Raw genomic sequence first — 25,327 nt, 5'->3', positions numbered from 1 at the left:
GAGCTCCAGCAACATATTCTAAAATATTATCGGGCAAATTTTTCAGTGCCATATTTGAAATTCGAATTTTCAAATATTTTATCATTATTTTTCTGTATACAAACATTAACTGTTAAAATTAAAGCAAATTTAGTAATTTAACTAATATATTTTTGCTTTTAAAATATTAACTAATATGATATTTTACATATTTTTTTTCAAAATAATCACCAACTTCAATCGCAAAATTGTATTCAGTTTTATTTGATAGGGGGCAGCAGAGACACCAGTTCAGTGATGTTTTTCAAGTGTAATTTGATACTGGTCATTAATTACTTCCAATATTTTCTGGAAGCCCGCGGCGAATTTTTATTTTTATTTATTTATATTTGTTTTGTTTTTTCTTTGGTGCTAGTGGAAGGCTCGGCCAAAAACACGACTAACGGCGAATGAATGCGGATCACAGAAACCACCAATCACTGGCACCCGGGATAAATGATCTCAGGGCCAGGTACCGGGCCGCAGCCTGGCGGTGGAGAAAAACACTGTTCTAGAGGCATACATCCAATTAGGAAAATTATTCAAATAACGTGTAGATTTCATTTACATGCGACATTTATATTGAAAGGCGTTGCATAGTTATAACAAAAATTTTTATTTGGTTTCCTTCTAAAATTTCAGCTAGAGAGAGAAAGTTGTTTCCCCTGTGTATTGAAAGGTTCCGATGTCCTTGATAACGATGCTTCATGGGGAGAATGTCTCTGTGAAAGAGCGTTCGCGTTATTCATCTCCAAATGCACCTAAAGTTTCCGGGAAGAAAGTTTCCGCGTCTTTGTTATGCCTCATCGGAATAATGAGTAATACGCAATATAAATTCGAAAAATATAAGCATACGATTTTTTTCCCCCGGGTTTAGGACCCCAGAAGGTCCGTGTCCCCGAAATCCCCCTTACGACAATATTTCAAGACAGGTAACCCCTTAGTTCTTATCAGATTTGTTTAATCCAAAAATAGATCAGCTGCATCAGTATTTTTGCAATAGTGCTCAAAAAGACCACTCTGGTGTTTCTGAGGAGGGTGGAAATTCCAGTACGGATTAACCATCTTGCTGCCCACAACGCTAAAAATTGTATGAAGGAGTAAGATATCAGGCCTTGAAATTGACACTGATAAAGAAAAAATAAGCCACCTCTAATCTAGAATACATGAGGCTTGGAAAAACTTTCCGCTGGACTAGATTCAAACTAAACATTCGTTCAAGCAACTCCAGCGTCATCGTGAAGCGAAACACTATATAAAAACCCGTAAATCATACGTTTAATACCCGTAAACGAAACGTAACACTCGGAACATCAAAAAACCGGATTCGTATAAAATATATCGAATTCCCAACCAAAAAATTTCGGAAACATGTATTCATTTTTGCAGTGTGATTCCACCACAGCCTCAGTGTATGAGGTTTTTTTTACCAGTAATAAAAACCGCAATGGTGTAAATTTATCACCTCTTACGCATTGTGAGCATCGGGGACCCGAATCGTTTTTTTTGAAAGAAACCCTACACATAAAAACGACCTTCGAAATTTCGCTTCACTTGCAAGAATGTTTTCTTATATATATAAAATAGGAGATCATATCTTCAGAAAATTCCGAAGAACATACAACTCGGATCATATCACGCCCGTATAAGTTGTCTCACGGAATCAAAAATGCGATACGCGCTCCTGAAAAACGGGATCATCTCTCTGTTGTTGTATAATAATAATAACAACAAAAATATATTTTTATATTATTTTTGCTTGTCTTGAGACTTCAAACAGAAAAAAAATAACAATGATGAAATAGTCTCCTAAGAAAAGAACAAAAAATAGTCTTTTTAGTTTTTAGTTTTATGACATTCGGCCTTGGACGAAAAATCTCCCCTTAACCTTGGACGATCCTCTTGTTATTATTTTTTTTTATGGTAGCTTCTTGCCTCATCATCATCTTCAACAAGGCGGAGGATATCATCGAGGTGGGGCCCTGAATAGTTAAAAGTTATATTAGAAGAGGAAAGAGGAGCGCGATGAGCGAGAGTGAGAGAGGCCAGGGGTGACCCGTTCAGGTATTTCGGACGACTATAAGAATAAAAAAGGCGACCGCTTCGAAGGACAAACTCATTTTACGACGTTTTTAAGTGAAAGTAACTTCTATTGAAATCAGCATGGTCGTCGTTGAGGTGAGTATGATGAGCCGTATATGCATATTTATATTCGAATTCATGTTCGTGGATTATATGGTCCAGTTTGTCGTTCGAAAATAGCTGTTATTTCTGGAACATACAATAATTTTTCAAAATTTTCGGATATATAAATACGATGGGATTTTTTTTTTTCATATTTTTAGTGGTGTTATTTTTTGGAAATTACATGAAGAGTAGATGACAATTATCGATTTTTTTTTTCTTGCATAATTCCCGTAACTTGAAATTATGTGGCAGCACTCGCCCTATTTCTCAACTAGCTGTTGCATGCGGCTTCGCTCGCGTTAATCTGAAAATTACTCGGTGGTGATTGTGATTTCGCCATGTAATATTTGAACCCCTCGTGACACCCTTGTTGAGTTTTCAGAAATAAGTCGATATCTACATTACAAAATATAATACTGACCAAATTTTATATTTATAGCTTCAACGGTTTTTGATAGGCCATTGCTGCCCCATAAAACTTTTCAACCACCTTATGATCTCCTTAGAGGTTGAAATTTGAAAGTCCCTACTTTGTGAGCCTTTACATCGTGAAATAAAACTACCGACTAAATTTCATATTTATAGCTTCAGCGATGATTGCTCCATATAACCTTTGAACCTCCCCCCCCCCCCTTCTTAGTGGGTAGAATTTTGTAAAACCCTTTTTAGTAAGCCCTTACATTATAAAATATATATACCAAATTTCATATTTATAGCTTCAGCTGTTTCGGCTTTGCGAATTTGAAGCAGTGAATCAATCAGTCAATTAGGACACGTCATTTTATACAGACATACAAATTATAATAGACCATAACTACGGTTTTTCGTACATAAAATGACATTATTTGGTAATTTATGTTTCAATGGCCGTGCGTTATGAATGAACATCAAAATTATTCATACTACAATCATGTTTTCCAATCTAGAAAAAATTTTCATAACAATACGGAAACGTCAATTTGGACGGCTTTCAAGGCTTCAACCACACGTGACTGGATTGTTATTTGGTGGTCTCTGCGTGGGCTCTTACATTGATTACACCCTTTTTAAGACACGAGCAGAGAATATGACAGCTTCATGCTATTAATTTCGACTGCGTTTCGAGTTACGTTCTGTGACTCTGATTCTGTCAATTCCTGAAACCAATTAAAACTACACAGATCCATAAACACCAAAAACAACGAGGATGACAGTGCGCTAGCCTAAGAATCCGCAGGTTAATTTTTTTTTTAATTTTTTCTCTAAAACATTTACTTAAAATTCAATATAGGAAGTTTGCTAAAAGTTCTGGCCAAGGGGCTCATTCGATGTAATATGTATTTCAATAAAATTTTAAGGATGTCAAGGAAAATCGATAAGCATACTACAGAATCGAAAGAACTTTCAAAGAAAATTTATTACGAAAATTTTAAATGGATATATTTCGAGATTTTTATTTTATCGTTTCCCATGAAATTAATTGAACAATAGATAACATTGACTATCACGAAAATTTTATTATCAATATTTTTTCTGAAAACTTAATTTTTTAAGCCTATCTCCATACTTAGAGTCCACATACAGTATTGCAATTTTTTTTTAATATTTTAGAACGCAAAAGTCCAGTACTTAATTGTACGTAATTACCAAAACTGTACGTAATTGTCCGTACATTGTCATGTTACGGGGTCCGTAACAGGAAATCATTTCTTTCAATATGTATGAAATTATTCTATTATACACTGTGAAATAATTTTCTATTAGGATTTACGAAACTATTTCTGTCGTAGATTTATGTTATTTTTTCACTGAAATTTTAACTATTTGTTTCAAAAATTCTGAAAAATTATTTCTTCCCCCAATTATGAAATTATTTCTTTCACCAATTCTGGAATTATTTCTTTGATTAATTCTGTATTTTCATTAATTTTCCCAGGATTTTTTTCCTCCGTTAAACCTGACTTTTCATTAATTTGTTCTAGAATTAATTGTTTGATCAATTCCGAAATTATTTCATTCATTCATTGCGAAATTATTAATTTCATTAATTTCAAAATTTATTTCTGAACTTATTTCCTCAACTAATTCCGAAATTATTCCTTTCATTAATTATAGAATAAATCGTTTTCGCAATTTTTCAACCATTTTCGCTGAAACTGATCGGCGGGCCACGACAAAAGGCTCTCCGTCAAATGTGGTCCTCGGGCCATGCGTTGAAGACACCTTACCTTGACCCCTGATCACTGAAAATAACTAAATGGAATATCACTGATTCACGGTTCTTGTATAGTTTGATAATAATAACTAGCTGATATTTTTCCCGAAAAATCTCAAATATTCGAACTTGAAGTCGATATAGGACCGTTGTCAGTACGGAATTCAAACATCCTTCCCAGACCACAATCCCATCATTATTCTTCACTGTCTTCTTTTTGCACCATTTTCATTTATTTATATCGTATCACAATGATGAATTATTCAAACCGTGGGCATCACGAAAGCCATGTCACACAGGAAAAAAAAGCCACTCACTAATGGTTCTTCGTATTTGTTTCCTCAGTAAAAAAACTAGGCTTAGCGAATCTAAACGGTAGGTCCGTGGATCCATTTCATGCTTATTTTGCCTTTTAACCTCTTTATTACCATATTATTTTATTCCCCAGCCTCAGAATGAAGCGGTTTTCGAGTCATATAAATGGAGTTCATACACGGGGATACAAATTAACTCCTCGTGGGGCTCGGCTAATGTCAGTCATTTTCCTCGGATCTTATATTTATTTGGGCTTTTGCATTGAGGATACGTAATTCTACGCTTTTCGAGAAAATACCGGACCGTTTAATTATGTTCTCTTTCATTTTTCTCGGTCGCTCACGAGCTCGGCGTGTTACGCACCGTCGAGCCTCGATTAGAGTGGAAACGGTTACTTGTTATCCAATTTGGACGTTTGCCATGTCCAGTTTGTGTTCCCTTCCTCCACAACAGAGACGTTGACTTCCGTACCCACCTCCATTTACTTTTACACGTTGATAAATATTTTTACATTTGGAGCGGCGCCGATCCGACTGTTTTACCATGTCGTGGCCTCGAAACTTCAATTGAGAAATTCACGTGTTTGATTTGTCAAATGAACCAAGGAATATCTCGCTATCTTCAATTAAGAAAACTTATATCTAAACCATTTCAATTTTTGATCATTGTTTTCATTTAACCATTTCCATATTTGATTAAATTTTTTTTTCGCCATCTAGTGACAAAACTAAAAATTTCCATGGTAAAATTATCTATTAATTATTGGAGCATAAAATACTACTACCAGCTGCCCCATACCAATCAGATTTCATCATCAATATAGCACCCCGACACCTAGCAGGTACGGGGCCAGTTGAAACTATCTGACATAATGATACATCCTGAATAAACGTTTAAGCAACGAGCCACATACCTCCTTAGTTTTTAAGGGGAAAATTCAGAAGAAGGAGAAATCACTTCGTTATAAAGGAATTCCATTTTCCTATGTAAACTCATCTGGAAGATTAGAAAAGGGTATCGTTAAAACGAGATTCGACTGTATTAATGTTTTTAATATACAGTAGAACCCGGCCTAATGTGGCGGAAGGGTGGGCCAGATATCAGAGAAGCCAGATATGCGGAGATCTATAAATGCTCACTTCTTTTACCTCCTCCCCCTATCATCAAAAACACCATTTTAATACTAAAATCCACTCTATTCATATTTTGCGGCCTTTTGGTACAGGTCAGTGCTTCGTATATAAATTGTATATGTTACAGCCATAGTCCGAAGTTGGCCACTTTTCGAACTGGCCGGCCCAGTTGACCGGGCTAATGTCGGACTTTCGGCATGCAGGCCCCTATACATCGATCCCTATGTATCCCTAAAAATCAATCCCTATGACTCGGAATCATCGCCACGTTGGCGTATTTTTTTTTTTTTTTGATAATTATGGTCATTTATAATTAGCCATGGCTAACCATAATTATTGTGGTTAGCTATGATAACCCTAGCGATAAAGGGAATCTGAATATCGCTATCTTAGCGATCCATATACAGGGTGATTTACAAAGATTAAGAGGTGATAGTATACACCAATACAAACAATTGCCATTAAACAATGTATGGTCTAAGATGAAAGGCAAACACGCTAGCGCGTTTAACGTTAAAACGTCATCCCTGTTGAAATTTATCGGGAGAAGAAGAACACCATGCATGTGCAAATGTAACCAGGTGGAAATACGCTAAGTATTTTCATACTGAAATGCATGTCTGCTTTATCAGTATTACTAAAGTGCGCCATTATCCCGTACGTTACAACTGTTAGAACGGTTGCAATCCGGAATGACTTCACAGGTCTGGCGTCCGCACCTTCTATTCACTGTGACGCAGATTTGCATACGGTTTCTTCTTCTTCCCCAGGTTACATTTGCATGCATGGTGTTCTTTTTCTCCCGATAAATTTCAACAGGAATGTCGTTTTAACGTTTGCGGAGCGGCCGTTTCGAAACACGCTAGCGCGATTCATGTTAGACCCATGCATTCTTTGACGACAATTGTATCTTTGTTGTGTACTATCACCTCTTAAAGTTTTCCCATCTTTTCTGAATAACCCTTTATAGTGGGGGTTGGCATATAGGGGCCGGCCAAATCCCAGCGAAAGCACTAACTTCGGACATACGTCTCAGCTTGGCAGGCCAGTTCACGCCCGAATTCGAGTTTTGCTGGTAGCATATACATAATGTTTCTTATGTACTGCACTATACGGTTTTAAAACATTACAGAAAAAGGAAGTCCAAGAATATATTGTTACAAAAATCATGTAAATAGTTTTTATTTATCATTTGTTATGTCATTTTCACCTGTAAATAGTTATTATGCTTTGTAAAAATGAAAATTAACGCATTCTTCCGCAAATATCGCCAAATTGGCTACAAACTCAGCGAAGTTGGACGACAGCTCGCAACTGATTTGGCAACGTCAGAACGCCAAGAGACTGGAACGGATAGTCGAGATTCCACCGTATTTTTTTGAGTATCGAAAATGCAAAAATGTCTTCAAAATTCCGAAAAAATGAATGAATGAATGCTCTGTAAGGATTATAGGGAGAAAACCCTAGTGAAATTTCCCACGAATCAAACATTGAGCCCTGGAGTTATTGAAGCCTTTTTTGCACCAGATCTATTATTATTTTTTTCCTCCATTAATTTTAGGTTTGGATGCCCAGGGCACCAGGTACACCCTTCGTTCATTCAAAATCATAGGGGAACGAAAGCACAAAAAATATATGTTTACCCCGGGTATATATTTTTGTTTCTAATTGTGGGTTACAGGGACCCGGAGCCCCGAATAAAACAGGTGGCCAAATTATTGAAGGTTTCACCAATTTTGGAATTATTTCTTGTATTTATTCAGAATTTTCATGAACTATGGAATTGTTTCTTTGATTAATTTTGAATTTCCATGATGTACAGAATAACTTCTTCCGATTGCATACTTTTTTTAGTTTTAATTCATCTCAATTCCAAATTTTCATGATCTGAATGAATTTTCATTAATTCTCAATTTTCAGGAATCCTTGTATTAAATTACATTCAATTGTGTGCATGTATGTCAGTATTCTTGTATATTCTGTAATAAAGTATGGATGCTGATTCCTATCTCCCCAAAATCAGATCTGAAGGGCCCACTTAAGAAATTTCTTATACGATCCCCTGGCCAAAGGGACGTTTCTAGCTTGGAAACGCAGGGCATGTGACCCAGGGCCCACAATTTTTTGTGGTCTCAAAATTGACGTTTTCTATCGATATTTGGAATTCTTATATTCCAAAAAATGCTAACACATACGTTTAATTTAGACCGTCTTGGGGTAGAGGAGGACACGTGCCCTTCCTTGCCTCTTTTTCTCCCAGCATACGCTTCCGGCTCAAAGAACGTCTTATATAGAGAGGGGGGGGGGGGGGCTAAAATTCCATGGTTGCCTAAAGCCCAAAATTATGTGAAACAGTCCCTACTGGCCCCTCTATTATTTTCGCATCTCGTAAGGGTAGTCCCGTCTTCGACCCTGGATCCCCACCAGATTATACTGACACATCCCCACGGATTTGTGAACGGATAGATTGATGGCACGTCGGATCACACCGAACGCTGAGTTCAGAAATGTCTCTCTCACATCGCTCACGTAAGGATTACTTCGAAAATATCCATTGAATAATCAATTATCCAAATACGAAGCGGAAGTTCCATTTAAGAAGAAGAAAAAAAATGGCACTCGCCCAATCATCAAGAAGAAGAGACCAAACAAGAAGTAGGCGTACGCAATAGAAACATTGTAAAAAAGAAGGACTTTGATGGATAAACTTATAACCATTACGCGACAAGGCCGTTACGCCAACGTTAAGAAAAGAACGTGGGCCGTTCATCGTTTAAAAATGGTTCGGTGACCTTCCCTTAAGCAAATAGAAATGTTCCGAAATTCTGGCGTTGTTCAAACAATTGTATTTCTATTCAATAACAATCGATTGTATGTTTCAATTAATAAAGGTGTGAACACGCAAACCTGCTTGCTCCCGTTGCCAATTGTTTGCTTTATACGTTTTTGACCGAGGCCATCGGTCATCCCTGTTATTATTATCATACAGCAACAATCAAGTAGGAATGAGGCAACATATTCAGCTTATACATACCTTTCCTTTATACATGGTGATTATAATTGAAGTTCCCGTACTCTGAGTAGTATTTCTCAAAAACTGCGTATCCGAATACAGCCAAATTTTACCTTAATGAGACCATGGGAGAGAGATTTACGACCTTTGAAGACCGTACACACCCCGCTTGCCATCTCAGAGAGAAATCGAAGCGTTCCCGAAGGATGGGTGTATCCGGAAAGCTTCATTATAAACAACGGAACATTGTCGCCTCAGACGAAGCCAACAAAAAATAAAATGGTGCAACTTCGTGCCCCTTTTTGAGGTTTTTAAAGAGTTGAATCTCCTTGAATTATCCTTTTTATTTGTGTGAATGTTTGTGGCCACCCTTTTCTTCTGCGTTTAAAATCTTAGGGGTCATTCAAGTATTACGTCAGCATCGGGGGGGGGTTTCGGATTTGCTGACTTTTGATGACAAGTGGGGGGGGGGGTTTGAAGGTTGCTTACAAATACAAATACAAATACAACGCCACAACAGGCAAATTGCCCACCGAGGTGGCTGACTTAAGAACATCATGGATCCCCGAGCCCCTACCTACTACTGCTACACCCCCACCTGCACCCCCCCCCACGGAACCCCCCAACGAATCGGTACATGCGGGAATGTGCGTGTACGTGTAGTGCAACCTGACGTAAAGTTCGTCACCAACCACCCGTTTTTGAAGATATGAAATATTCTAAGCTGCTGACGAAATTTTGCTGACGGGGGGGAGGGGGGAGGGGGGGTCAGTGTTTTGCTGACTTTTGCTGACAAGAGGGGGGGTGGAGGGGGACAAAAATGTCTGAAAATCTGCTTGCGTAATACTTGAATCACGCCTTATATATAAATGTGAAAGTATGTATTGTATGTACGTATGTTTGTTCTTCATACAAATCTACAATTTTAGTTCGATCGTCGCCAAATTTTGCATATATAGGCTACCCAACAGGACCGGGATTGAACCATAGGCTACTTCAAAAGTTCATCAGAGCTGGGCAAATGCTCGAAATGGGTGGAAAAACCGTAGGGCAACAATAATTCCTGGGACCCCAACAATCACTTTCGGACCGGTAACAAAAGTAAACTTGAATGTTTACTTTTGTTACCGTGGTTTCGTAGCAATACGTCAGACATGCACAGCACATGCCTTAACCATGTTTTGTCACTTCTCTGATGCTGCCAGTATTATGCATAACGCCCGAGTGGTGTTGTGGCAAGATGCTCTTCTACCGCCGTGGATAAAGTATAAGTATAAGATAAAGATAAAGTATCACGCTTAACAGTTCATTCGTTTATAATGGCTTGTCACTTTTTCAATCCTCCCAGTAATTGAAAAAACCCCGGGAAGCTCCGGGTATATTTGCTAGTGCATTATACATTGGATCTGGCACATTCTTGTCACTGCCTTTATCGTTTCTAAGTATCCGCTTTAATAAAAAAAACCTTCAAACATTATTTTGACCATTCATTTTACGTTTTCTATAAATTAAAGAATGAAAAACGATAAAAGAGACAATGAAAACAAGTTTAATTAAAATTATTTTGTTGAGGAACTGTTCGTAGGTTTGATACATCTACCTTTAGCAATTTCAAACTCCTTTATGAAGAACATTCACGGCTTCATGTCAACTAGGTATATGCTATTGCACGCATCTTTTGGTGGACTTATTTCGCTTACAATTTGATATTTTCGAGATACCAGACGATGTCAGCAGGGTCTGACCATGCCATGTCCAATACTTACTTTTCTTCACCGTAGCGGAAACTAGTACATCTCCTTCGTCGTCTGGCTTGGAAAAATTCAGTCCCGGATAAAACTTCCCACAATATTTCACAATAACGTAAATATTTTCATCTTTTAATTGCGCATCACCTTGTACACGCTCCTCTACATCATAAAATAAGCGGACGCTCTCAACTTCATCTCGGCGTTCAACTCTATTAGCGATACAAGAAAAAGATAAAATTGGGAAAAAATTGGTAACACACACTTACCAGATCTCTCAGGACACCCTAAATGGTGTAGCCAAAGGAGACTCTTTTAAATTTTTCATGATAAACTTGCAAATCACCAATAATTTTCTGATAAACGCGTGGTATAACTGGAAAAGGCTATTCTTACCCAATATTCCTCCACATACGTACATCTTCCTACCAGTACTTTTTCCGAACTTCTACTTTCCATCCACCGCTAGAACGCGTTGGCGTTTGGAAATCGTGTGTGGCACAAACCTTGGCACCTAAACAACAGACGTCAATAAGGCAACCAAAATTATATTATGGTCCGTCCCATAAAGAATCTAGCAATCGTCAATTAATCGTCGAATGATTGTCAATAACATAGGAATACAAAATTTTGTATCGCAGTGAATTAGCTAATCACAATCATCCATGTTTTATACTGTCCAGCTTCCGATTGTCGGCATGGGTCAATTTTTGACCACAAGGTGAAAAGTTGGCGCTTTTTTTATTGCCATTTCCTTTTTGTCCCCCATGGTCCATACGGCGTATATACTAAGTTTCAACAATGGAATTCGCCAACCAGAACGGGCGCTACATTCGTCTGAGCACAGTGTCAGAATATTGAAACTACTCTGACCCATATAGCGCACGTTCTGGTAGGCGTATTCCATTGAAAGTTTGTATATACGTTATATGTACCATGGGAAAATGTAAAATGCAATTTAAAAAAAAAACACCCACTTTTCACCTGGTGGCCAAAAATTGAACTATTTTCTTTCATTGTATTAATCTCTCTTTTTTCTATATAAATCTCTCCTCTATGGTCACATTAAGATATCTTAAAAATTTGGCTGTATTCGGATGAGTATTTTTTTGAGGAAAAACTATTCAAAGAGAGTAGGAGAACTTTAACTGTAATTACCCTGTAGACCAAATGGATTGGAAAAATTCCATTATTTTACATTTTAGGAATGGAATCAGTGCTTTTTTAACTCTTGGGTTCACCGGAGCACGGACCAGCGGCCTCAAGTGCAGAGAGGGTCTCATGGGAATGAGATGTGATTGGAAAATTTTGGGAGTAAATATGAAATTTGGCATGCTGTTATTTCTAGCCAGGTAGGGGACTCAGCAGAATCCCCTCCAGGGGCCCATGGTGCTCTTAAGATGTCCCATACTGGAGCCTTCCCGAAAGGTACGCTAAAAGACCGCTTATAAGCTCATTACAGCAACCCTCACAAGCTAGAATAATTTTTTTTACAAGGAATTTTTTTCAGAGAAATTTCAAATTTCCAATTTTCAGAAAACATTTAAATAATAAAAATTGATTAAAATTACATTGAAAGGTATTTTATTTAGATATTTTCATTTTTTTAAACAAAAATAATTAAAGAAAATTAAATTTTTGTTGGAAGCGGCGAGCTTCTATGTGTATTCTCCGAGTACACCTGTTTGATCTCCACGTGCTGAGCATTTTGTAGAAGATACTGAGGCTCGCAGTAGGTAGGCCATTCACTGTCTTCTGCAGTTACGTGCTTTCATCAGTCCTCTGAAGAAAAAAATAACTTGAGAATTCAAGAATTTTTGTCATCTTCGCCCCGAAATATGGAAGTCAGATGGCAGCACCTTCACGAAACACGCACAAGCCTGACAACGTAAATACGTTAGGGAGCCACAAATTCTGGCGTATACCGATGCGTTGGAAATTCCTCAGAGGAAATTTGTACGAGGTTCATGTAATGTTAAGTAGTGGTAGTCTGCTTGGTACGGTCTTTGACATGTAATCCGTTCGTCTAAAATTACGATTCTAATTCGTTACGAGGACAGAAATAATGTACAGGGCGCCGTCCCATAAATTCCTAAACAGTTGAAAAATTTATAAAAAATTGAAGGAATTTGTGTATTTTTGAATGCGGTTTGGCAAAAAGTTATTCTACTAGTGGGTGTGTTTGTTTGTGTTGTTGTAGTTTTGGTACAAGAGGAAAAAATTCAGTTCAAACTTTCGTCAGTAGAGGACGCTGCACCAAAGAGAATTGAAATGCAAATCAAAGTCCCATAGAACGTAATTTGTACGATTAACAGCCCATTTCTGAATTTACCTGTTATTGGAGCTTACATAAGGTTTTCATTGTAATATTGACATTGCGCTCACTATTGGTGAAGTTATTTTACCTCAGCCACGAATATATAAAAAAACCGGCTGAAGCTTTACAAACGTTTCAGACACTGAAGATTGAAGAAAGATTTAGTTCCAATTATCTGTTATTTGTATTCGTTTACTGTCCTCTATCGACAAAAAAATGAACTAATTTTTTCACTGTATTAAAGAATATCCACCGTCGTGAGATTAATTTATTTGCAAAAGCCATATTAAATATATGTATCAGTGTGTGTTTTTTCAACAAAACATATTCCATAGTCCGCCGCTCTGCTCAACGATATTCTTACAGTATTTATTAATCTATAAATTATTTATGAATATAATTAAACTGATTATTCGAGCTTAGTAAAAATTAAATGTTTCAGAAATTCGTGTAATTTGTGGAGCAAAGTTTGTTACTCGGGGATACCGATTTTGCCGACTACCCAAGCAGCTCTTCACTTTCTCTTGATTCATTTCTACATACCAGCGCAAACAGAGAGCTAAAAATACATCAGTATAATCTATCTCTCTCTCTTAACGTATTCAACGTTTTGTCGTCGCTCCTTCTTTCGATAAAACGGATTTTTCCTCCCTAATGCACCAAATTCACCAAAAGTGGAAACCTAGGGTTTTTGTGAGAAGAGGGGTTGGGAAAAAGAAATTATTCTTGTGATATTTTTTTTTTATATATGCTTGCTAAGTATTAACGATATAACGTGCGCGCAAACTGGCTTTAGCGATTCGATAACAACGACTATGTGGCACTGTGTATGGAGATTGTGGGGCGTGTGTGCAGGGCCGGTTCTAGAAGAAAGGCGAACAATATTTTGCCACAATTGAGATACAAATTTACTCCTCAAAATGAATGCGATCAATTAAAAATCTGCGAGGGTGAAAGTACTACTAAACCAGACGTGCACCTCGTCCATATTCCCCTGTGGAACCTCTAACGAATTGGTACATGCAGGAATGTGTGTTGTGATTAACTTTTTTATTTATTTCTGTATTATTTATTTTTTAAGTTTATTTCTGTGCAATGTGTGTTGTTTGTGGTGTCGCCATCTGTCATCAGTTTTTATAACTATGAGTAAAGTATAATGATTGAATAACGGTATCGTTGTAGGTCCGTTGCTCTCTGCGGCGAGCCTTTTTTTAACGGGGAGATCGGCCCGCGTTTGAGGCCTCGAAGTTGGAAACAACGGGAAACCAACTTCAGCTGACCACCACTGTGTCAACGGTGGGGTTTGAATCCGGGTCCTGCGTGTCTCTGTAAGCACCGGCCCACTGTACCCTCAATATTGTGTCTGCTTGCCCACTGGTGGTCTTTCGGTGCTTGGTACTCCGGGCGTCACATCCCTCTTCCACCATGGCCCAAACCCTCTGGGTGACCAGCTTATATCTATCCCCCTATGGGGACAGAGCGGGAGGGGGGGGGGGGTCATGGTTGGTATCGGGTCCTCGCGATGCCAGTCCGTCACTGTGACTATTGGACCACCACAGCGTCAGAGTGAAAGTACTATCATAGAAAATCTGGCATAAAAAAATGCCGCACCTGTAAACATGTCGCCATAGGTATCTGCCTTGTTACCTCGTGTCCTGCATGTATGCTTGAATATTAGTCATTTTTAGAGCCTGGAAGTTCAGGCAAAATGCCTATCATCAAACTTTCTTTTTTGTAAAAATGATTTTCTTGAATTATTCTTGCCGTTAATGCCTATATCGATATTATAGCAGTGAAAAAAAAACCAATAAGGAATTTGCGAATGAAACATTCAAATAAATAGATGACCATATTTCATTCTGGGGAAAAATAACTGAAATCGTAAATATACGGTAAAATTACGGGACCTCACAAACGTTAGCTTAAAATCGCTGAAAAGTTCGGGAAAATAGATTCAGATTAGCATCATTGAAAAAACAGGGCAAGTGTATAAAAAAATTCAGAACCACAAAATTCAGGAATGTCCCGGAATATGGGACACAAGCGCAGCTCAGGTCTATCGCCATGGGCAATTTACTACCTAGTGAGTTGTGCCAGAAAATGTAAAACCCAAGTGTGTACTTAACAGTCTGGATGCGTATCTGGTGTTGTGTCGTGGTCAGTGTTGCCATCTATAGGGGGGGTCATTCAAGTATTACGTCAGCATCGATGGGTGAGGGGGTTTCCGATTTGCTGACTTTTGATGGTGGGGGGGGGGGTTCGGACGATGCTTACGTCATCAACCACTCTTTATTGAATTACGTCATCAACCACTCTTTATTGAATTACGTCATCAACCACTCTTTATTGAAGATATGAAATATTCTTGATGGGGGGCATCTTATTCGGTGCACCGAAAACTGAAAAAAAAACCAATTCGATAGTTATTGAGCACCTGAACTAACATTCTCCCTGTATATAAGTCTCCTACAGAGCCATTTTAGTGATCTCTAAATGTTTCCGGGCCGCTTAAATGCTCTGGAAATGTTTCCGGGCCGCTTAAATGCTCTGGAAATGTTTCCGGGCCGCTTAAATGCTCTGGAACTGTGCCACGCATCACTCAAGTGATCCGTAATTATGCCACGCATCACTCAAGTGATCCGTAATTATGCCACGCATCTCTCAAGTGATCCGTAATTATGCCACGCATCACTCAAGTGATCCGTAATTATGCCACGCATCACTCAAGTGATCCGTAATTATGCCACGGATCACTTAAGTAATCTGGGAATGTTCCGCGGGTAATTTGAGTGATGTAGAACCTCACTTTTTGTGGGGGCCACTTAAGTGCTCTAAAACTGTGCCACATGTCACTCAAGGGATCTCTAAATGTCCCACGTATCATTTAAGTTTTCAGGAACTGTGTCAAGGGTTACTTAAGTGCTTTTTGAATGTAAAAGTGATATTTGAGGCCTACTTCACTGACCTAAAAAGAAATATGCCACGGCCCACTCAAATGCTCTGGAATTGTGCCACGGGACATTCAAGCCATCTGTAAATCTGCCGCTTAGTTCATTTTTACAAAATTGGGTTGGGGGGGGGGGGCAAGCCACATCAGATAACCTTCAGGGCCACATTTGGTCCGCGGGTGAAGAGTTTATCATATATGGGTTAAAGGGTGGGTCGCAATGGATTTCTTAAAGAGAAATTTTGAGTTCTTAACCCTTCAAATAGCATTGAAATTAAACGGATTATAATAACATAAAAAGGTATTTTATTTCAAAATTTTAATTTTTTTTCAAAAAGTTTTTGCATTAAATTTTTTTTTTCGTCTGGGGGAGGCGCACGAACCCCCATGCCCCCTCTTCTGTGTGAGTTTCTGATTCCACCAATATGCGTTAGGAAGTAGGGGTCATTGCTGACAAAGGGGTAGGGGGGGTCAAAAATTGCTAAAAAAAATTTTGCCGTAATACTTGAACGGCCCCATATTTCAGAAATGAAGTTTATTCCCCCTGCCCCACAATATGTTTTATCCCTCTCAATACAGTAGAATCTCATCTCCCGCTCGCGAATATCCCACCTAGTCTCTTGGCGCCATGAAATCGCCAAACCATCGCAGCTGTCGCCAAATATGTTGCCATCGCTAAGTTTGCTGCTAATTTGTCGAGATTTAGAGAGGAATGCGTAATTTTCATTTCACATAAGATAATGACTAATTACGGGCGGAAAATGACATAATAAATGATAAATAAGAACCATTTACATAATTTTTTTTTGTAACAGTATTTATATTCTTGGACTTCCTTTTTATATGATAAATATTTAAAACGTACAGTGAAGTACATAACAAACGTAATGTATACATTTGTGTTCATGATCAGATTCATGTGTCTGTACATTATTACAGACCTGTACCAAGAGGTCACAAAATATTTAAATAGGAGAGGTTTTTGGTATCAATTTGATGGTATGAGAGGGGGTGTAGGAAAAAAGCATTGATAGAACTCCGTCCTATCTGGCTTTTCTGTTATCCGGCCCGCCTTTCCACCTTATTAGACCGGATAGTCAGGATTCTACTGTATTTCCAATAACTTCACGCCTTTGCATATTGTGCTTTATATCATTTCTAATTTTAAAACGCAACAGTCAGTTTTAAATCCTCCCATGACTTCCCTTTACCCTCGAACAAAGACTAGCATAGAGATAAACGGGGGTTCTTATCTCAAATCAGCGCACACACTTCGTGAGCAAAAGAATGATGTTTGTATTTATTCCATAGAACTTCCGACGTAATATAACGTCAGGAACGTTGGACGAGTAAAAAGTCTCTATTATGATAGTGCATAATAATTGTAATTATGGTAGTGCGTAAAAATTTTAATTATTATGATAGTGTGTAATAATTGTAATTATGATAGTGCATAGCAATTTTTAAATTCTACTAATTTTTTATTGACATGATGATATTCCATTGTTGAATTATTTGTGCTAGATATTGTTCGTTACGTCATTGCTGTGCGCAGCGTCGGCGCTTCCGTACCAGTCCGTGTCAGCCCAGGACGATGGCAGCTACCAGTTCTTCTACGAGACCGGAGACGATGCCGGGAACCAGATGAGAAGGGAAAGGCGTGGGCCAGACGGCGTGGTTACCGGAAGTTACGCCTACAAGGACCCGACGGGCGAACACAGGGTCGTGAACTACAGGGCCGACGACTACGGGTACGTTGCCCAAGGCGACGTCAGCGTCCCCGGAGCTCCAGAGGGGCAGCTGCCACCGGAACCTCAGGATTTCAGGTCGAGCACCACGAAACCCGAGGATGTCACAGGTGAGAACGAAATACTCTATATGCTGACAGTTCTATAGGTAATCTTCATTTCACATTTATTAATGTGGAAATTATGCTAAATTTCAGGTTAGTGGTCAGCATTCAGAGTTGTGGCACGTCGGGCATCGCCCTTGAAACATTAAGAAACCTTAAATCCCGCAGGTGCAACCACTCTGTCTTGCCCGAGATCATGTCAATGTAGTCCTCATCTCCGCCACTGTGAGGTCACGTGAGCATCATGCTGAAATTTCCTTTCATTTACACATATTTTACAAATTCAAGACATGAATGCGAGACGGTATCCCATTTGAAAACAAGGGAAATAATGGAAAAGATTAGAACAGAGGGCAGCACAAACAAGAATACGAAAAAAAGCCCAACTTAATTGACAACATAAATACGTTAGAGCCATGCGTACATACATACTCAGGCAACACGGTCTACCACGTACGCTGTTACTACACAATACAACAACTCCAGCCATATCACTATACTGCAATTTACTGCCGTTAACGAGTTGGGTTGGAAAACGAAGACACCATCTATCGGTGGTAACTCCAAGTTCGTTAAGGAAATTATTTTCGTACCTATATTTCTCCCACGGATCAAACCTGGGACCTGATAGCAACGTTCACGGTGACAGGCGATTATCTCACCACCAAGCCACTCCGGCGCGTACCGATTAATTAGAAATTCCGCGGGGGAATGTGTACGTAGGAAGGGTATATGCGAAAGGATAAGTAGTAGTCTTCATTTCCCTTGACACACGTTCCATATACAAATACAAATACAACGCCACAACAGGCAAAATGCCCAACGAGGTGGCTGATAAAAAGATGCCCATAACAAATATGGATGTCATATATTTCAAAAATACAGCAACCCAATTAAAAATGCAATTAACATAAATTATAAACAATATATACACACGATAAAATATTATACAACGCCCATAAAGAATACTTATGGTTGTCTTATTCTAAGAATGGATAGCTTCTCGATTTACCCCAACATGCTTATCGTATTTCTTTTTAAACGTGTCAATTGTGTTACAATTTACTACCTCCGGGGGTAAGCTATTCCATTTATTGACAACCCTATTAGAGAAAAATTCCCCCTGCGACAACATATTGTCCTTGCATTGTCCCTCACCAATCGATACTGGTGTCCCCTTGTAAAAGCAGTCGATTGGCGGTGTACTAAAAGTTCATGGTCCATCCTATCCATCCCGTTGAAAATTTTGAACACTTCCATCATATCTCCTCCACACCTGCGTTCATCCAGTACCATCCATAGTACCAATCCTAACTGTCTGATTCGCAACTCTTAACGCAAGTACAAAAGCAACATGCATGTACTGACACCTTCAAACATGGTTGGGATATCAAATACGACGAATTTATGCTCACTGCTAATTATGCGCAATCTGTGGTTTGAGACTATATGGGGGGGGGGGGCATTGAACTTCCTTAATACCAGTCCTGACGCCATCAATTCGCATATTTGAGATCAATGTCGAAGTGATCATCAGAGCCTGGGGGGGGGGGGGGTGGAGTATCAGCCCTTAATGCATATTCTAAAATAGCAGTAGGTAGAGAAAGGGTTGTCACTAATGATTACCTGTGGCCTGTTCAAGTCCATCTGGAATTTGAATTTATTTGATGTGTCTTGAATTTTGCTTGAATTAGGCCAAATAAAACTTGACAATATGTTGATGTGCCCTTTCTTTTCAAATGCGCTAAAAGGATGAAAGTTATGAGATGACTGCTGCCTAATACAAAGGCCCCAACAGACGAAATGCCCAACGAGGTGGCTGAAAAAAGATGCCCATAAAAAATATGTGTCAATCTTATATTGCTGTCCCGCCCCCAGATGCATACAGCGGATAAAAAATATGTGTGTCATATATCAAAAAATACAGCAACCCAGCAAAAGCGCCGCTGTGGTGGTCGAGTGGTCACAGTGACGGACTCGCATCGCGGGGACCCGAAAGCGACCATGCCCCCCCCCGCTTTGTCCCCATTAGGGGATATAAGCTGGTCACCCAGAGAGTTTGAGCCATGGTGGAAGAACGATGCAACGTCCGTAGCACTAAGCACCGAAAGACCACCAACGGGCAAGAAGACAAGGAACTTCATTGTCTATCCGAAGCAGCAGCGCATAAAGACACCGTGAGACAACCCCAAAATATCTCATCTCATGCCATCTCATCGCGGGGACCTGGGTTCTAGCCCCCACCGTCAGTCACCACAGTGATGGTCGTCTGAAGTTAGTTTTGTGTGTTTCCCAACTTTTCGAGGCGCAAGTGAGAGCCGATCTCCACGTTAAAGAGTCCCGCCACCGAGAGAGCTACAGGCATACAAACAGTACAAATATTCTGTCATTGCACTTCACTTCCGAAACATAGATGGCAGCTCAAAAATCATACACAGCACTTTGACACGCAGTCAGACTGTTGGGTACACACACTTACACTTCCGGCACAACCGACTTGGAGAGTAAATTGTTGCCAATGGCGATAGCCCTGAGTCGTGCTTGATTTGAAAGAAAGAAAGAAACCCAAGAAAAGCAGTAAAAAAGCCAATAAATATGATAAAATATAATTATACTGCCCAATATAAAAGCATGTATCACGAAAGAAAATAAACTAGTAATTAATACTACATAATGCATTGCCCATAAAAAAAGATTATGGTTATCTTTATCTAAGTGTAGAGCAGGTTCCCGATTTATAAAATATAAATGAAGAAGCTATCCATAATAAAATTTAATATCATATCGGACCTGATCTATTGCCAGAATTGATTCTCGAAAAGGTAATCATTTCTGGACATCCATATTTTACGTCAAAAGGCCTTCAAAAAATTAACATTATTAATTATTGTACTTCAGATCTGAACTTGGAGGAAAAAAGCACCATTAAAACCATTTAAAAGCATTATAGAATGAAGGTACGCATATGTAACATCCATTAAATACCTTGGCGTTCATATTGGCCAAAGTTTGAAATGTAATTCGCATATTAAATACCTTCAAACTCAGCTCCGTTTCATTTAATAAAAGCTCTATCATCTTGTAGAGCCTCAATATATATTCTTATATGTATTATTATTATTACTTTACTTTGTACATTGGCTCTCTCTTAACAAGCACGCTCTGGTCACGTGAAGAATTTCGGTACATTCTGTACTGAAACACGAGATGATCACGTGACCGGATGCCCCTACGAAGCCATGTGTGTGTGAACATCAGCTCCAGCTCTCACACGAGATGCACCAACGTCGTCTTTCTCTCTCTTAATATATGTACCATGTACCACGGTAGCGCAATTGCATCTGACTCCGTATGAATGAGACGTAGTTGTAGATACATTATCTTTAATTATGATGTTATATAGAAGATATTATTTACATAGTACATATATTAAGAGAGAGAAAGACGACGTTGGTGCATCTCGTGTGAGAGCTGGAGCTGAACTGATGTTCACACACACATGGCCCTTCGGAGGGTCCGAAGGGGCATCCGGTCAAGTGATCATCTCGTGTTTCAGTACAGAATGTACTGAGATTCTTTCACGTGACCGGAGCGTGCTTGTTAAGAGAGAGCCAATGTACAAAGTTAAGTAATAATAATAATAATAATACATATAAGAATATATATTGAGTCTCTATCATCTGAAACCGTACATTAATAACAATTTCCTTATAACATTCTATTATTCAATGTTTCATTCATATTTAACGTATGGTCTCTCAGTTTGGGGAGGAGTTTATCTAACCAATATTAAGCCTATTATTTCTCTCCAAAAAAAGAAGCTATCAGATGCATCACTAATGATTATTTTACCCCTCTATTTGATCAATTTCATCGGTTAAGAATTCTCCCAGTTCGTTACATATACTTTTATAAAAATCCTTATTAATAATAAAAAAACACCAATACTCCTTACCTCAACGTATCACGTACTTCTGCATGTCTAAATGCCATCTACTCACTGCCATTAGTTCATAAAAATATTCTTAAAAAGCACTTTTGATTTCTGATTCCGAAATTCTATAATAATCAACCCAGAGAAATCACTGACACTACTGCATTTACTTCCTTCAAAAAACGCCTCAAACTTTACCTGCTCGAACTCATTAACATTGAGTCCCATTTCTGATTACATCCTCTAACATCATGCTTAATTAAATCATATCTTTAAATAACCTTCCATAATCCTGTACAAATTCATATGTGCTAGCTCCATATTTATTATGTATATCATTAAAATGTTATTCATATTTTTTTCTCCTTTCGTGTATTTGGGGTCAATATTAAGTCCATTAAGAATTCATGTGTTGATATTATTCATATGTAATTTTTGTAGCACCTCCGCCGTTGCATGAGAATATCCTTCATTATTTATCTTTAACATATTTTATCTATTTTCTTTTAATTATACTATTTTTATTCGTAACCACTATCTTTCTTTTTGTATTGTTTTATTTCTATCATATATCTGAAAATAATTTCACTGAAATATATTTTATAAACCTATTCATTGTAACAACCAGTATGGGACATTTCGTCTCCTTGGTTGCCAATAGTATCATATAACACATGTATTCACACAAATTGTGAAATAAATTTGAAATCGAAATTGAAAAATTGAAATGTGAACCACTGGAGCGAATAGGATACACACAAATTATTCGTTGCAACTGTCCAGACTATTTGTGGTGACAGCGTCCACCCTGAATAGCGCTGTCCACGTAATAGGGAAAAGAGAACTGGACTTGCGTTTTGCGGCTCAAACCAGACAGTCACGCGGTCTGCTCGCTCTTGTAGGTTCTGTAAATTTAATTGTATAATAAATGTTGATTATCTATGAATTGTGAAGGAAGTGGTTTGTCTTCAACCGCCACGTTCCTTCTGCAACAATTGGTAACCCGAACGCTCTTCCGTCTCAATTTCCATTCTGCCTCCGTCGTTACCTACTGTCATGGCGACGAATGTGAAACTCACCTTTCTCGATCCGTGAACCTGAACTCTTCTTCAGCAGCGCAGAGTCATTGTTCTTCATTCACAAGAGATTGAAGATGATCTCACGAAGTTCCAACTCATCATCAGCTGAAGCTGTACTTTCCAAATGCGGACAGCGCCATCCAGTTGTGGACGCTGTCACCACATATTCCTCAAGCCCGCCCCGCACAACGCAGTTATACGACACAGTGGCGCGGCACATTATCGCATAGGAAAATCTTGACATCGTCGAGATATTCGAATTCCCATGAAGGGCTACAAATGATCAGCATGCAGATAAACACGTCCATCGTAGATCAGTGTCCCAATTTGGCAATCAGACTCAATTTGGCACTGCCTAGCTGACAACTTGGGTGGTCCATGTCCCCGCGGAATCTTCACTCATACTCGAACCCTAGCACCAGCTCGTGCTGATTAGATCTTCGTGTCAATCTAGTTTCCAATCAATATGATCAGGAGCCCTCACTATTGAAAGTAATGATAACGTTTTGGTTACACTGGGTTAAAAACCAGCACCTTCTAGAGATAGAAAGCCCCCGCACGCTGCTCGTGACGTTCAGCAAGTAGTCCATTTTCCCTCAGAATATTCAGGGCAAAAAATTCCCTACTCGTGCCAGTATCATCGTTGTGCAAAAAAAAGAAATGATCGGGCTCAGAATTGGCGATTTCTATGGCCCACATCCAATCACCACGCGGTATTGTAAGCCAATATTCAATATTCTACGCCAAAATAAGAAACGGAATAGGATGTTGTGGTTCAAAATGTGGCAAACTTGCTAAGTAGCCTTAATTGCGTTACAGATGAACTTGGCAACCCTTGCAGGTACTACTTAAACACAAGCCCGTTTCATCTCCCTCTCTGGTAACTCCTAATTCTTCCCGAACTGGCCCGAAAAAACACTAGTCATTTCAGAAAATTGGGCTTTCATAAAACAAATATATAATTATTCTACTTCAAAAATTTATCAACAGATTGAGTTATTGATTGGTTATCCAGGCTTTCGTACTTCGTATGCATTCATTCGTTTCTTGACGTCACATCCTGTTGATAAATTTTTAAAGAAAATTAAATATTTGTTTCATGAAATTCATACAGAAATGTCAAGATTTTGCTTGTAGAGATTTCGGTTGGGTTTTTGGTCTTTCGGAATTTCAACCACGTAAGCACTTTGATCTGTCAAGATTTTGATTTATTGGGATTTGTACATTGTAGGGATTTAGATCTGTTGATACAGTGGAAGCTCGTTATAACGACCCCCCATTATTCCGTCAGAAACGTATTTTATATTTCCTGCTCGTTACATCAAAAGCGAAATATGTATAAGATAGTCGTTTTTTCGAAAAGTTTTGGGGCTTGTCCTACTGGTCGTTGCAATGGAGTGGTCGTTATAATGAGCGCCGACTGTATTTCGGCTGACACCCGCACATTTGTCACTTTTGAAATTTGCATCAAATGACTTTTTTCTGCATTTAGTCAAAAGTGTTCCAGATGTTAAAAAGAATAACTTGTATTATTATTTCGTGCATTTAAACGCAACTGATAGAAAATGTCATGTCTTGTCTAAATTCTCCAGCAGATACGACGGAACCAAAGAAAACGGAAGACGACGACGCCCAAGAGAAGAAGAAGCACGATCAAAAGAAAGACGACACCAAATCACACGAAGATGAAGAAGACGAGTCCGACGACCCCTACGAAGACGACGTCAAACCAGTCAAGTTGCCGGAACCATCCGACGACGTCCCACCGGAAGGTTTTCCCATCGGTTTCTTCACCCACCAATTCCAGAACGTCCGAAGACTCGGGGATCCTAAATCCGAAGAGCTCAAGATGGACAACGGCGCCAAAGCTGAAGACGACAACGACGATTCCGCCAAGGACTCTGGCAAAAAAGACACCGCCCCCGCACCGCATATACCAGCTGGTCCCGTCGTCCCTCATCACTTACCCAATCAACAACATTTCGTCCATCCGCATCCGGCTTGGGCAACTGGTGCTGGTCCCGTTCAGTACGCACATGGATTCAACCAGCCGGTGTACGTCTACTCTTACAATCATCCGCAGGCCCACGGCTACTATTACTTTTACTGAGAAGTGTAAATTCCAAAATGTATCCAATGTTTTGGAGTTCAACGGAATGTGCCAAAAAGTAAAGAAAGGAAAATAAATTCCGGGATTTTTGTGAGCTTGAAAATAAATCCACGTAAATTTTGTTCCCATATGATGTCCACATTATTCATTATTTATCGTGCAATATTCTGATTCTTTGGATTTCACCAATTGTACAAGTGTACTGTATATCAAGGAAACAGTTATTTTCCGGATATTACGCTGAGGTGAGCTCGGAAAGAAAAGTCATCACGTCTCCGCCGGGACTCGAACCCAGGCCCTCTTGCATACCGGGCAAGACGTGATGACTTTTCTTTCCGAGCTCACCTCAGCGTAATATCCGGAAAATAACTGTTTCCTTGATATCTCTGGCTGAGAAAGAAGCCATCTATATCTCTCTAAACCGTCCCACCCGGGGGCCATTTCCTGAAGTTAAGAGAGGCTACTAATGCCTCTACTTCA

At 39.0% G+C, this 25,327-nt stretch overlaps 1 protein-coding gene across 2 annotated transcripts; it reads left to right on the top strand.

The window, feature by feature from the left end:
* Window positions 1-2,048: 2,048 nt before the first annotated feature.
* Window positions 2,049-24,977, top strand: LOC149084688 (uncharacterized). 2 transcript variants are annotated; one of them, XM_089235112.1, is made up of 3 exons: window positions 2,049-2,196; window positions 17,397-17,730; window positions 24,333-24,977. In XM_089235112.1, the coding sequence occupies exons 1-3, from the start codon at window positions 2,182-2,184 to the stop codon at window positions 24,845-24,847; spliced, it is 864 nt and encodes a 287-aa protein (XP_089091238.1). In that variant the 5' UTR covers window positions 2,049-2,181; the 3' UTR covers window positions 24,848-24,977. The 2 variants fall into 2 exon arrangements, with proteins under 2 accessions (XP_089091238.1, XP_089091237.1); XM_089235111.1 differs by having other exon boundaries at window positions 24,330-24,977.
* Window positions 24,978-25,327: the final 350 nt, after the last annotated feature.

Source organism: Pholcus phalangioides, unplaced genomic scaffold, assembly GCF_987345545.1.
Source record: "Pholcus phalangioides strain wild (caught in Gottingen) unplaced genomic scaffold, Ppha-v1.0 ptg000008l_1, whole genome shotgun sequence".
Taxonomy (NCBI): Eukaryota; Metazoa; Arthropoda; class Arachnida; order Araneae; family Pholcidae; genus Pholcus; species Pholcus phalangioides.
Note: the sequence above shows the minus strand (reverse complement) of the source record. Positions and strands in the feature narration are given on the sequence as shown.

Coding starts and splice junctions, on each gene's coding strand:
- LOC149084688 (XM_089235111.1), top strand. Junction 17,731..24,329: donor GAAACCCGAGGATGTCACAG/GTGAGAACGAAA, acceptor TAAATTCTCCAG/CAGATACGACGGAACCAAAG.